The sequence below is a fragment of the Pelodiscus sinensis genome, chromosome 4, assembly GCF_049634645.1.
Source record: "Pelodiscus sinensis isolate JC-2024 chromosome 4, ASM4963464v1, whole genome shotgun sequence".
Lineage (NCBI taxonomy): Eukaryota > Metazoa > Chordata > Testudines > Trionychidae > Pelodiscus > Pelodiscus sinensis.
In genome coordinates, this window is record NC_134714.1 from 126,725,602 (window position 1) to 126,739,695 (window position 14,094).

Sequence of the window (14,094 nt, forward strand, 5' to 3'; positions counted from 1 at the left end):
GACTGAGTGCAGGTGACGCCGGCTGGGCAGCTCTGCGCATGGCCCCCAGCACGTGGTCACAGCCAACCAGCCACTGTGCGCAGGGCCCGCAGCATGTGATCACAGCCAGCTGGCTGCTTACTCTCACTACCCCAGCGCCTAAGGAAGCGTGGCAGTGGCAGCAACAGCAATGTGACGACGGTGGTTCCAGAATCCAGGCATTAAGTTGTGGGGGGCTGAGGTATGCCTGTCTCTGGGGGAGGTGGGATGCATTAGGTTGGGAGGTGTCTGCCTCTAGGAAGGGAGGAGGCATTAGATTAGGAGGAGCTGGAAATCCTTGGCTCTGGGGGAGGAGGGAAGCATTAGGTTGGGGGCGGGGGGCCTGGAAGTTCCTGCCTCTGGGGAAAGGGGTAGGCATTAGGTTAGGAGGGGGCTGGAAGTCCTTGGCTCTGGGGAAGAGGCGGCACTGGACCACAGCTCTTCTACTCTTCCCCTTGTACAAGCATACAATTAAGTGTTATTTGCATGATGTCATGTACTGTTTCTCAGATAATATGACAGCATACAGGTTTTTTCCCTCGAATGGAATAGAATCAAGAGGACTATAATATATACACCCACAAGGGACTGATTTGTGGTTCTCAGTTTAATTTTCATCTTCCCTGAGTGTTAAGAACCTAACTGTACTACTGTGTTAATATTTGTCATATGATTTCCTTGGAATGTAGGCATTGCCAAATCAGCCAATGGGATCCTCTTGTCTAGTCCAGTACTCTAGGTACAAAAGTGGCCAATACAAGATGTCACAGGATGGGGTATGAGTGTGCTCGCACATGTCCACAAGAAACTATAGTCGACAGTTATCCCCGGATAGGGAATGTTGTTTCTTTACTCCCATCATTTTGAAACATGACCTGAAACATGGGTTTTAATCTGTTGTTTATCCTACCTATGGTATTTTAGATGTTCTCATTATCAATAAGCCTTTATCCTTTAAAAAAAATCTTACAAACTTTTGACCTTGCGGCTATTTAATGGCAGTGAGTTCCACAGATGAATTGGGTAAAAAGTTTCCTTCCATCAATATTAAATGTGTTGTCATTTAAGTAAATGTAAAAAGAGATTCAACGAAGCCAGGTGAGGGTGACTCATTAATCTTTTTAATGGCATTACAATACTTTCAGTGTTATTTCCGTTCCTTAAGGATTTCACTCTCCCTCTTCTCTTTTTAATGTGTCTATTACACATTAAGCAAATGTTCTCTTTTTTGTGTGAAACTGGTCAAAAGGAAAGGAAAATTGGATCTGTCTTCCATTGCAGCAGCAATGCTAATGACTCCCTTTTCACATTTTTCAAAGTGTTAATTATTCTGCTTTTTTAAAATATGGTTTCAACCATTGGTCCTGGTATTCAAGACCATACTCTTTTTTTTTAAATTCCAGGATACATTCCTAGTGCTTTTAAGATAGAAACAATATTCGCCACTCCCCAGTCCTCTGGGAAAGAACTTATTTTGATGAGATTGCTTAACTTCATGAGTAGCTCACCTAGTTCATTCGGAAATTTCTTCCAAACCCATGAGTCATTTCATCTGCACCTGTTGCTCTTAGATTTATCACTTTGTTCTAGCTGTCTCATCTTAAATACATCCACAGAAGTTGAGGAACAGTTTCTGCAGGAAGGAAATAACTTAGCTTCTTTGCAATGTCTTTATTTTCCTTTAATTTTCTGTTTACTCACTGCTAGTCTAGCAGACTCAACAATGTCTCTCAGGGTACGTCTACACTACAACGTTAATTCGAACTAAGCTAATTCGAACTAACGGATCCAGACTAAAAAACTAGTTTGAATTAACGTTTTGCTAATTCGAACTAGCATGTCCACACAGAGTGGACCCTGAACCATGCTTAAGGATGGCCGGAAGCAGTGCCGGCAGGGCATCAGAGGAGGACTTAGAGTGTGGAGATGCTGTCTCAGGCTAGCAGAGGGCTGTGCTTAAAGGGTCCCGACCCCCACCCCGGACAGACAGTTCTCAGGGGTTTCCCGCTTGCAAAGCAGTCCTGGCTTGGAGTGCCCGGACTACCCACACTGGGCACATCACAGCACTCGGCCATCAGCCCGGCTGCACTTGCCGCAGGCTGCCATCTGAGAGTGGGGGAAATTGGGGGGTTGCAGGAGAGCTTCCACCCCCAGAAGCCCGCAGAGCCAGCCCAGTCCTCCCCATTGGGGGCTCGTGCCCCATTCCTCCCTCACCTCCTTCCACTTACCCTTCCCTAGCCCCTCTTCTTGATGTACAAAATAAAGGACAATTGTGTTAAAAATGGAATCTGTCTTTATTGAACAAAACTGGGGGAAACTGGGAAAAGGAGGTGGGAGAGGGGAAGAGAGAGGGTGGGAGAGGGGAGGGCAACTAAAATGATCAGGGGTTGGGAACAGATCCCATATGAAGAGAGGCTAAAGAGACTGGGACTTTTCAGCTTAGAAAAGAGAAGACGGAGGGGGAACAGGATAGAGGTCTCTAAAAGCAGGAGTTGGGTGGAGAGGGTGCATACAGAAAAGTTCTTCATTAGTTCCCATAAAGAAGGACTAGAGGACACCAAAGGAAAGGAATGGGTAGCAGGCTTCAAACTAGTAACAGAAAGTTGTTCTTCACAAAGCAAAGAGTCAACCTGTGGAACTCCTTGCTGCAGGAGGCTGTGAAGGCTACAACGAGAACAGAGTTTAAAGGGAAGTGAGATCAGGTCATGGAGGTTGGGTCCATGGAGTGCTATTAGCCAGGGGGTAGGAGTGGTGTCCCTGCCCAAGGTTTGTGGAAGGCTGGAGAGGGATGGCACGAGACAAATGGCTTGGTCACTGTCTTCGGTCCATCCCCTCCAGGGTCCCTAGGGTCGGCCGCTGTTGGCAGACAGGCTACTGGGCTAGATGGACCTTTGGTCTGACCCAGGATGGCCATTGTAAGCTCAGGGCTCAGGGTCGGGGGTTTCAGTGGACCATCTTGATTTTCATGCACACCTGCTCCTGGGTGGCCAGGCTGACAGCTCTCCTGCCCTAGACGGCCACTTTCCTGTGCCTAGTGCGGAGGTCGTGGACGAGGTCCACGATGTCCGCACTAGCCCAGGCGTGTGCCCGCCTCTTGCGGTCCCGGGCAAGGTCCCGGGAGCCACCAGCCTGGTCCTGGGAAGAGGCAGAGGGCTGGGGGGCATCAGGTGGGTGGCTCAATCCGTGCCAGGTGCAGGGTCTGCTGGCTGGGTGCTGGCAGGCTTGCACCTGGCACGGGCACCGTAGCCAGCCCGTGCCCCTTTAAGGGGTCCGGGGCCGGGAAGGGGGCAGACGAGTTTCCCTGGTGTTGGCCAGAGTGGCCACCAGGGAAACCTGGGGAGGGCTAGCCTCCCACTAGTTCGAATTAAGGGGCTACACAGCCCTTAATTCGAACTTGCTAGTTCGAGCTAGGCTTAATCCTCGTAAAATGAGGTTTTCCTAGTTCGAACTAAGCGCTCTGCTAGTTCGAATTAAATTCGAACTAGCGGAGCGCTAGTGTAGCGCCTATTAAAGTTACTTCGAACTAACGTCCATTAGTTCGAACTAACTTTGTAGTGTAGACATACCCTCATAGACTTCCTGCTTCTTAGAAACAAATATTTTTGTAATGTTTTGGCTGTTTGCTCATCAATTCCCACTTTGCAAACCTGATATCTATCTTACATTTTACCTATCCTTATTTCATGTTCTGCTCTATAGACTTTACTTGGGATGGGTTTCCAATTTCTGAAGGATACCCATTTGGCTCCAATGACATCTGCTTTAAAGATAAAAAAGGAAAATGAACATATCCAGTTTTATATCTAAGAAGTACCAGCCAGTCGAGGGTAACCAGGGCCTACCAATATTGCTAATAAATAAGCACTTTTACATCAGTCAGCCAAAGGGCAATTAACTTGTCAGTTTTGCATGGATTATCTGTGTAAGAATATTACGTGTACCTTTGAACATGCATAGTTAAGAAATCCTAAGGATAGCATAAAGGCCAGCTTTTCAAGCCACTCGATTTGTTTTGGTAATCCTGGGGATAAATAGACAGAGCTGGGGTGGGAGGAGGACATGGATGCAGAATAAGATGTCATATTTAAATTCCAGGGCAAAAAAAAAAAAAAAATCAGCATGTACCTGGTTTACACTGTGTTTCTTTCAAGGAAATTCAAAGGCTATAGTTTGCCAGGCTGAAGCAATTATTCTGATATATGAATCTCTCCCTTATTGTTTGGGACCATTTGGGACAAACCTGAATTTTTAGAACTATAAAAAAGCCATAATCTTCTCAAGTAAACAAAATGAGGAAACCAACAAGCTGGAGTGAAACAATTGTGCTAATATACTTCCCAGTTCAGCTTAAGTTTAAAAAACTCACAAGATGTAATAGGGCAGAAGTGTTACATTTAAAATACATAGTGGGGTGATTTTTTTTACTGTGAGAATGTTACAGTATTTTTAAAGGGTTTTTTTTTTCATTGTTAGCTTTTTCTACTTTTTTGATAGTGACTTCGCAATGTCACTATCAAAATGGGAAAGTAGTAAATCTATAAAAAGGAAGATTGAAGACAAGCACCGTGTTTTCCAGGACAAATGGGAACTGTGTTATCAACTGAAAGGCAAGATTAACCACTGACTATACTTGTTTTTATTTCAACAAAACAAGTTATGTATCATACACAACATTTAAAAGTACCTTAAATTTATATTTAAATTTTAAATTCATAGAACCATAGAACACTAGGACTGGAAGGGACCTCGAGAGGTCATCGAATCCAGTCCCCTGCCCTCATGGCAGGACCCAGTACTGTCTAGACCATCCCTGATAGACATTTATCCAACCTACTCTTAAATATCTCCACAGATGGAGATTCCACAACCTCCTTGGGCAATTTATTCCAGTGTTTGACCAGCCTGACAGTTAGAAACTTTTTCCTAATGTCCAACCTAAACCTCCCTTGCTTCAGTTTAAGCCCATTGCTTCTTGTTCTATCCTCAAAGGCCAAGATGAACAAGTTTTCTCCCTCCTCCTTATGACACCCTTTTAGATACCTGAAAACTGCGATCATGTCCCCTCTCATATTAAAATTAATTTAATATGAACAAAACACAATTTTACACATAAAATTATTGCAAGATTATAAAATAGATAAAATGTAATCTATAATAAATAGCCGACTTTCCAACAAAGTCGTCCCCCCCCCCCTTTTTTTTTGGTATTATAACCAGGTGGGAACTTGAGGCGGCCCTGTGAGCTATCAGTTTTCACTTGTGTGGTCCTCAGTAGGCTTCAAGTTTGACATTGCTGGTGCACACCATGCCCAATTGGCCTGTGGAACTCATTGTCACAAGATTTTGCTGGTGCTTAGCAGAACTCCTAAAAGGGACAGAGTTAGGATACATGTTCAAGGGAAAAGGCCTGTGTAAGGACTTTAAACCATCATGCTTTGAAATGCAACCCCATAGCTTTCAACAAGGGGGGGAGAGAGGCTAGAGTGACTTTTATCTGTGAGGAGGGGGCAGCTGCTCCCACCACTGCAGCGTTTATTGCATGTGAAGCAGCTGGGACTGACCACAGTTTGAATCAGGATGTTGAGTTAGACCACCCCCCCCCCCCCCCCACACACACACACACACACACACTCCTGCCTGCTCAGTGTTAGTGCCTGGAAACTCCTCCCCATCCCCATCCTTGTGGGTTTCTCTTTTTGGTGACCTTGGCAGATTTGCCTTCCTGCCAGTGTTCCCCTTATAAGCTCTTGGTCCTGGCAATCTGCTCAGGATCCTACACTGCCCTGAGATTCTTCCACAACTACCTGGGGGTAAGTGTGGCCGCCTGTGTATCACGGGGAGACTGGCCCTTTAAGAGAGCGCAGGATTCCTCCTGGAGAGCAAGGGAATCCATCACAGGGGCTCCGGAACCCCACTCCTTAAAGGGCCGGTTGCCTGGTGATTCCCACATCCTCGGTTCCAGCCTTTGGAGAGCCTGTCATGGCCAGGGCCGCAGATGCTGGGGAGGGGGTGGGGGGCATGGCAGCCCTCACAGTCTAGACCAGGCCAGCGGAGATGAGAGCAGAGCAGCAGAAGAGCCCCTGGCTGGGGACTCTCCCCTCCTTCCTCCGCTGTGAGCTCTTCCCACGCCAACAGGAGCAGAGCCGCAGCGGGAATGGCAGCCCCTCGCCGTCTCAAGCCCCTGCACCGCGTGGCGGTGAGCGGGGGCACCCACGGCAACGAGATGTCGGGCGTCTACCTGGTCAAGCACTGGCTGCGGGACCCCACGGAGCTGCGGCGCGGCAGCTTTGCCGCCACCCCTTTCCTGAGCAACCTGCGTGCCGTTGAGAAGTGTGTGCGCTACGTGGGGCGGGACCTGAACCGCACCTTCACCGCCGAGTTCCTCAGGTGAGTTGTCCCAGCATGCACTGCTCTGCACTGGTCTCTGGAGGAGTGGGGGAGCTGTCCCAGCATGCACTGCTCTGCACTGGTCTCTGGAGGAGTGGGGGAGCTGTCCCAGCATGCACTGCTCTGCACTGGTCACTAGTGGAGTGGGGGAAGCTGTCCCAGCATGCACTGCTCTGCACTGGTCTCTGGAGGAGTGGGGGAGCTGTCCCAGCATGCACTACTCTGCACTGGTCTCTGGAGGAGTGGGGGAGCTGTCCCAGCATGCACTGCTCTGCACTGGTCTCTGGAGGAGTGGGGGAGCTGTCCCAGCATGCACTGCTCTGCACTGGTCTCTGGAGGAGTGGGGGAGCTGTCCCAGCATGCACTACTCTGCACTGGTCACTAGTGGAGTGGGGGAGCTGTCCCAGCATGCACTACTCTGCACTGGTCACTAGTGGAGTGGGGGAAGCTGTCCCAGCATGCACTACTCTGCACTGGTCTCTGGGGAGAGTGGAAGGAGCTGTCCCAGCATGCACTGGTCTCTGGAGGAGTGGGGGGAGCTGTCCCAGCATGCACTGCTCTGCACTGGTCCCTGCGGGAGTGGGGGAGATGTCCCACCATGCACTGCTCTGCACTGGTCACTGGGAAGAGTGGAAGGAGCTGTCCCAGCATGCACTGCTCTGCACTGGTTGCTGGGAAGAGTGGGGGGAGTTGTCCCAGCATGCACTGCTCTGCACTGGTCCCTGGGGAGAGTGGGGGGAGTTGTCCCAGCATGCACTGCTCTGCACTGGTCTCTGGAGGAGTGGGGGGAGCTATCCCGGCATGCACTGCCCTGCACTGGTGCTCAGGGAGTGAGCAAACTTATCCCATCACTGTGCATCAGTTCCCAAGACTGGGAGGAGTTACCCTCCTCTGCATCACTCTGCAATTCTACCCCGGGGGGTGGTGGGAAGCTCAGGGAACTCCATAAGCTGGAGCTTCATAGCCTACCAGAGAGCACCCTGTGGGGTGACTGAACACATGTCCCTTAGCAGTGAATAGGTTTCTTGTCACGCTGTGCCCCTCATGGGACCCCTCTTCTCTCACCTTACTGCCCCCTGGGATCCTGTCCCAGGGACCCTCCATCCCTCACACTAACCCCCCTGGAACCTCTTTCCCACCCTGTGAGTGGGGCCATCAATGTGAGCTGAAGGGGGGAGGGCTCCCAGCAGCAGGGGTAGAGGGGGGCCTCAGTGGCTTCATGTGACTCGTCTCCCCCTGTCCCAGCTCCGCGGAGACAGAGGATGAGCCCTACGAGGTGGGCCGGGCCCGTGAGATCAACCAGACCTATGGCCCCAAGGGCTCTGCCCAGGCCTTTGACTTCATGTTTGACCTGCACAACACCACGGCCAACATGGGCACCTGCCTCATCATGGACTCGGAGGAGAGCCTGCTGCCCATGCACATGTGCCACTACATCCAGGTGGGGCCAGCCCCCATCCCCGTGCTAGCCTTGTGCTGGGCCAGGGTCCCCTCCCCTCCTCACCCTGCCCTCTCTCTCCCCCAGACTCACTACACACAGAGCTCCTGCCCCATCTACCTCTACAAATTGCCGGGCGAGGAGAGTTACTCCATCGACTCTGTGGCCAAGACCGGGCTAGGTAGGGAAGGGGCACTGCCGGGGGGCAGGGAGGCCTTGCAGAGTGAGTGGGCCTGGCCCGGGGCAGGGAACAGCATTGCTCAGCCACCCCCCAGAGCCCATCCTCCCATGCCCCCCTGGCATGGAGCACTGCTCTCCCCACCCCTTCCTAGGCCATGTCAACACCCCACCACCATTCCAACAGTTTCATGTCCCCTGCCCTCCCTTAAGCCTCACCTATCCATCCCAAGCCTGGCCCCCACTCCAAACCCTGCCCTTTCCTCTCCATCCTTGAATCACTTACCCCAAGCCTCTGCTCCCCCCACCTTTCCCCAGTTCCCTCTCTTCCCCTCATCTCTGTTACTCCCCTTCTCCTGGGCCAGGAAAAGCACTTTGTGGCTGTGATTCCAGATCCCAAGGGTTCAGTCGTGGGTATGTTGGCACAGGTGCTGTCACTAGACTGTAGCTGTCCTTCCTGGCTCGTTCAGTCCACACCCCTGGGCTGTGTCTACATTGGCACCCTTTTCTGGAAAAGGGATGCTAATGAGACCAGTCGGAATTGCAAATGCCCCATGGATTTAAATTTTCCCCGCGGCATTTGCATGAACATGGCTGCTGCTTTTTTCCGCCTCGGGGCTTTGCCAGAGAAAAGTGCCAGTCTAGACATGGATCTTTCGGAAAATAAAGCCTTTTCCGAAAGGTCCCTTATTCCTGATTTTAAGAGGAATAAGGGACCTTTCGAAAAAGGCTTTATTTTCCGAAAGATCCCGTCTAGACTGGTGCTTTTCTCCGGCAAAGCCCCAGGCTGGAAAAAAGTGGCAGCCATGTTTATACAAATGCAACGGGGGATATTAAAATCCCCTGCTGCATTTGCAATTCCAACTTGTCTCATCTGCATCCCTTTTCCGGAAAAGGGGTGCTGTGCAGACACAGCCCTGCTGAGGCAAGCAACCAGCTCCCAATCTCATCAAGCTCCATCTTACCCCTAATTAACTCCTTTCTCAGCAAGCATGTTTATTCCTACGGTGAACACACGACAGAGAAAACCCAGTAAAGCAAAAAAGTCTGCACATCTGCTACGAAGCCATCCTCCGATTCCTGCCGCTGCTCCGGGGAAACCCCTTTGCTTGAAAAGTCTTGCCTGGCCCACCACATCCAATAATCCTTTTAAGCTCCTAACGTGTCCCAGGATTTACATGAGTCCCACCCTGCCAAGAGACATTCCCTCCTGTCCGTCAGTATCACATGAACGTCGGCATTGTCCATACTGCCAACACCTAATGTGCTTAACCGTATCGAATTAAATTAAACTTCCTCAAATGAAGGTTTGTTCAGGTTACGGCAGGGAATGGCCCTACACACAACCTCTCATTTAGGAGGCTGGTCCATTTCCTTCCTGCTCTGGTTTGTAGAACCAACCTTTCCTTTCCAGTCTATGTTTATTCATGGCTGAAACAAAAGACAGAACTATGTAGCACTTTATAGACTTACAAGATGGTTTATTAGATGATGAGCTTTCGTGGTCCAGACCCACTTCCTCAGATCAAATTGTGGAAGAAAATTGGCACAACCATATATACCAAAGGGATACAATCAAAAAAATGTGAACAGATATAAAATTGACAAATCAGATTGTAGAACAGAGGGGAGCTGAGGGGGGGAGGTTAGTGTCTATGAGATAATGATATTGGGGTGATAATTGGGGAAGCTATCTTTGTAATGGGTAAGGTAGTTAGCATCTCTGTTAAGGCCCATTCGTAAAGTGTCAAATTTAAGTATGAATGACAGTTCTGAGGTTTCCTTTTCGGTGATTCCCCTTTGTTCCTTTGCTGGCGGTGCTTCAGCTTTGCTGGCTTTCCCCTCCCAGGTGTTTGCTCCCGAATGTGGCTCAAGTTTTGCCCACTTTTGGGACTGAACCAGGCTCAGCGTGCCAAGCTCGCACGCTCCTGCCTGAGCTCATTTGGGCACCTTCAGAGTAGGGGTGGGTTTCAGGTTGCCTCAGTTGGGTGGCAGAGGTAGGGATGGTCACCGCAGCTGCTGCATCCCTGTCCAGTTTAGTTGCTGCTGTGCCTTGCATGGGGGCACCTGGGCGCAGCCCAGGCCAGGTCTGTGAGGTGGTGGCTGGGAGTGGGTCAGATGACAGGACACTAGGATGGTTTGTCAGCAGGGAGCTGGGGCCTGGCTGTGATTGAGGGAGGTGATGGGTGCTGCTGTCGCCCCCGCCCCCCAGGCACGCTCCCAGGGGTGGCGAGGGGCGTTTGGGGGCACTCCTGGGTCTCTCTGGTCTCCCTGCAGCACTGGAACTGGGACCGCAGCCTCAGGGAGTGTTGAAAGCCAACCTGTTTGCTGAGATGAGAGCCCTCATGGCCTGCGCACTGGACTTCATCGAACTCTTTAACACCGGTGAGTTATCCCCACGGGGCAAGAGCTTGCCCGTCGGGCAGCACCCTGAAGGTGTCCCTGGGATGCACTGAGCTATCCCATCATGCCTTGCTCTGCAATGACCCAGGAGGTGGGGTGAGAGCCCCCCTCCTATATCAGTACTTTGAAGGGGGCACCTTCCCCTTCAGCCACAGCAAATGGGCCACCCCTGGGGGGAGCCTGTGATTAATGGGGGGAAGGGCAGCCTCCCCATTCTGAGCCCCCTTTGCCCCATAGGTACAGTGTTCCCGGCCTTTAAGACTGAAGCCTACAAGATCACTGGGCGCGTGGACTATCCCCGCTACCCCGACGGGGAGATCTCAGCCATGGTGCACCCCAAGCTGCAGGTAGGTGGGGGCTGGGAATAGGGCGGTCCTAGCCTCTCCTCTATTGCTCACTCAGGGAGGGAGGGAGGGATCCTGACCCCTGCCAAGCCAGCCTGGCAACGACACGGACTGACTCACCAGCCCGCAGGCTCCCTCAGCTCATCTCTGAATTCTGCACAGAGCAAGGGGCTGGTGGCTTGAAACTACCTCTGTGCTCCCTGCATTGTGGGCTGGGCGCCTGTGGGAGTTAGAGCAGCCCAAAGGCTGCTCTGGGCTACTCTCTGCTCTCCCTGGACCTGAGGGGCAGAGACTAGCCAGAGCACAATGTGGCCCCATCCCCATAGTCTGCCCCAAGCTGGAAGCAGGGCTCTAGCGCAGCTGGGACATCTCTGCTCCTGTTTCCACTACCGAGCAGCACAAAGACCTGGATCCCACAGACTCAGCCATGGCAAGGCCAGGCCAGAGCTCAGAGGGGAGAAACTGGGTTTATTATGGGATGTGTGGGGCTGATTCCCTTATCTTGGTCACGCAGCCCACAGGCTCAAGGGAGCTGGCGGCTGGAGCAGCCGCAGGCTGGGTGACACCGGACAGCCGGGAGAGGAGTGGGAGTGGGCTCAGATCACAGGGCGCTGTAACCTGAACGGGATCTCGCCCCGTGTCTCATTGCGCGTTCAGTTACCAGATTGCAATTCCAGGACAGTGAAGATCCTGGCCTCTCCTAGCAGGGGGCGCTGCAGGGAGCAGGCTGGGTGGGAGGCGGGAGGGGCTACCAGCTACTCCATCCCTAGCCTCTCCCCAACCTGTTCCACCCTTAGGATAAGGATTTCCTCCCCTTGAATCCCGAGGACCCGATCTTCCAGCCCTTCAGCGGGGAGGAGATCCTGTACGAGGGCGACTCCACCATCTACCCGGCCTTCATCAACGAGGCCGCCTACTATGAGAAGAAGGTGGCCTTTGTCAAGATGGAGAAGCGCACGTTCTCCATCCCCGGCCTGCAGCGAGAATGAGCCCGGGGCTAGGCAGGCCATGGGCCGAGCGGGAATAAACAGAGATGGAACGGATCAGAGCGCGTGTGCCATGCGGGATGGGCGTTACCAGGAAGGCATCGCCCTTGTGCTGCGATGGACAGGCGGGGCTGGGCATTGAGCGAGGGCCAAAGGTGGGGGTGGGAGGCGTCATTAGCCCCCTCGGGTGTCTCACAGCCAAGCCCAGAACTGGGCGATGATGGAGGCCAGTTTCAGCCTGCTAGGGGGAAGCAGAAGAGGCTGAGGGTGGCGTGGGATGTCTCTGTCGCAAGGAGAAGGACTTAGCTTCCAGCTCCCCCCGGTAGCGAGATCTAGGCTTTTGTTTTCTTCACACACACACACACACACACACACACACACACACACTTACTCTTTCTCTCTCCCCCTCTCCATAATCCCAAGTGCCCCCTGGTGTCGCCTAGGCTCCTGTCCGGCCGCAAGCTTGAGCAGCAGAGCCCGCTTTGGACTCAGGGTTTATCTCCCGGTCAGCAGCAGGAGCAGCTGGGGCCAGTAGCAGGGAAAGGGCCCTTCTGTGGGCAAAGCTGCTCCCCCCCCCCCCCCCCTCAGCCCTGGGGTTTAGCTTTAGAGAAGTCAGAGGCCAGGGTTGAAGGTTAGCCCTGCACTATCTGCCTGATGGCTCCGCAGGGAGCATGGTGGGAAGGGTCCTTGATCAGTACTGCCGAGGTAGCATCTGCCAGCAGGAGACATGGGGCAGCTCTTCCTGGTGAGGGGCCTGAAGTGGGCTAGACAGAAAATTGGGGCCTCTGTTCCCTCATCACCATGATGCCCTGCCCCTGTCTGTTCCTCCTCAGGGGGCCCAACCTCCTCCTCTCCACTCCCAGACCCTGCCCCCTGGCCAGGTCGGAGGCAGGAAGCTGGTGCTGGTCAGTGGACCATGGGTCAGTCCTGGCCATTGTGAGGAGAACCAGACCCCCCCACACACACACCTTGCCCCAGGTAGCGCACCCCGGTGGGCAGGGACAGGGGCTGGGGGCTGCCCTTGGGCTCTCTCGGCCCCTCACAAGGGCTTACTGCCGTGTTGCTGCTGGAGCGTCCCGTAGCCACTGCTCTTCCACTGACTGCCGTGCAAACCAAGCTTTGACACACCGGATTCCTGCCCATGCAGACGATGTTGCGGAAATCGGGCCCGTGCAGCCCAGAGCGGTCACTGCTTCCCACCACAGAATAGGTCCAAGGGATAGGGCCCCCTATAGCCCCAGTCTGACTCAGCATGGCCTAGGCTCGATGATTTTTCCAGGGTCGCAGGTGAGGCTGACCAGTCTGTAGTTCCATGGACCCTCCTTCTTCCTCTTTTTAAAAGATGGGCGCTACATTTGCCTTTTTCCACTCGCCCAGCACCTTCCCCAATTGCCACAAGAATAATGGCCAAGGTCTCTGCAATCGCATCCTCCAACTCCTCAGATGCATTAGGCTTGTATGCATCCAGCTTTTCTAAATGGTCCTTAACCTGTTCTTTCACTACCGAGGGCTGCTCACCTCCTTCCCAGACTGAGCTGCCCTGTGCAGCAGTCTGAGAGCTGACCTTGTCTGAGAAGACAGGGAAAAACAAGCATTGAGTACTTCAGCTTTTCCCACATCATCAGTCACTCGGTTACCTCTCCCATTCAGTAAGGGTCCCAGCAGGGGTGAAAGTGACTTAAGTTTCTTACAGGTACTGTCATATCACACCCCCTTGGGGGAGCTCATGGCAGGCGGATGGGGAGTGCGATACAACAGTACCTGTCAGATATTTCAGTGTGCAGTGGAGTTGGAAGGGCTCAAGGCCGGGGGCTAGAGTGGGGGGACTCAGGGCAGGAAGGGAAGTGGGGGGGTGCAAGATGACCTCTCGAGGTCCCTTCCAGACCTAGCAAAATACAGGACTATGTAGCACTTTAAAGACTAACAAGATGGTTTATTAGATGATGAGCTTTCGTGGGCCAGACCCACTTCCTCAGATCAAGTAGTGGAAGAAAATAGTCACAACCATATATACCAAAGGATACAATTAAAAAAATGAACACATATGAAAGGGACAAATCACATTTTCTTCCACTACTTGATCTGAGGAAGTGGGTGTGGCCCACGAAAGCTCATCATCTAATAAACCATCTTGTTAGTCTTTAAAGTGCTACATTGTCCTGTATTTTGCTTCAGCTACACCAGACTAACACGGCTACATTTCTATTACTATTCTTCCAGACCTAGTATTCTATGATTATATGAGTCAGGGCAGGGGGATAGGTGTGGGCTGGGGTGAGTGCAGGGGGCAAGGGCGCCATTTTGGGAGCAGGTGCTGTAGCCGCACATACCGGGTCATTGT

The 14,094-nt window shown here is 52.3% G+C and overlaps 1 protein-coding gene across 5 annotated transcripts in view; it reads left to right on the forward strand.

The window, feature by feature from the left end:
- The window catches only part of ACY3 (aminoacylase 3), a 33,575-nt gene extending 21,765 nt beyond the window's left edge, over window positions 1–11,810 (forward strand). For 2 of the 5 annotated variants that reach the window (XM_075928511.1, XM_025187824.2), the window contains exons 2-7: window positions 6,154–6,405; window positions 7,651–7,846; window positions 7,931–8,024; window positions 10,298–10,405; window positions 10,661–10,770; window positions 11,565–11,810. In XM_075928511.1, coding sequence (XP_075784626.1) covers window positions 6,173–6,405; window positions 7,651–7,846; window positions 7,931–8,024; window positions 10,298–10,405; window positions 10,661–10,770; window positions 11,565–11,756 — 933 coding nt within the window. In that variant the 5' untranslated portion in view covers window positions 6,154–6,172 and the 3' untranslated portion in view covers window positions 11,757–11,810. Of the gene's footprint in view, window positions 1–23; window positions 221–5,704; window positions 5,829–6,153; window positions 6,406–7,650; window positions 7,847–7,930; window positions 8,025–10,297; window positions 10,406–10,660; window positions 10,771–11,564 lie in introns of those variants that run through there. The other 3 variants (XM_075928508.1, XM_075928509.1, XM_075928510.1) reach the window with 3 other exon arrangements.
- The last annotated feature ends 2,284 nt before the right edge of the window (window positions 11,811–14,094 follow it).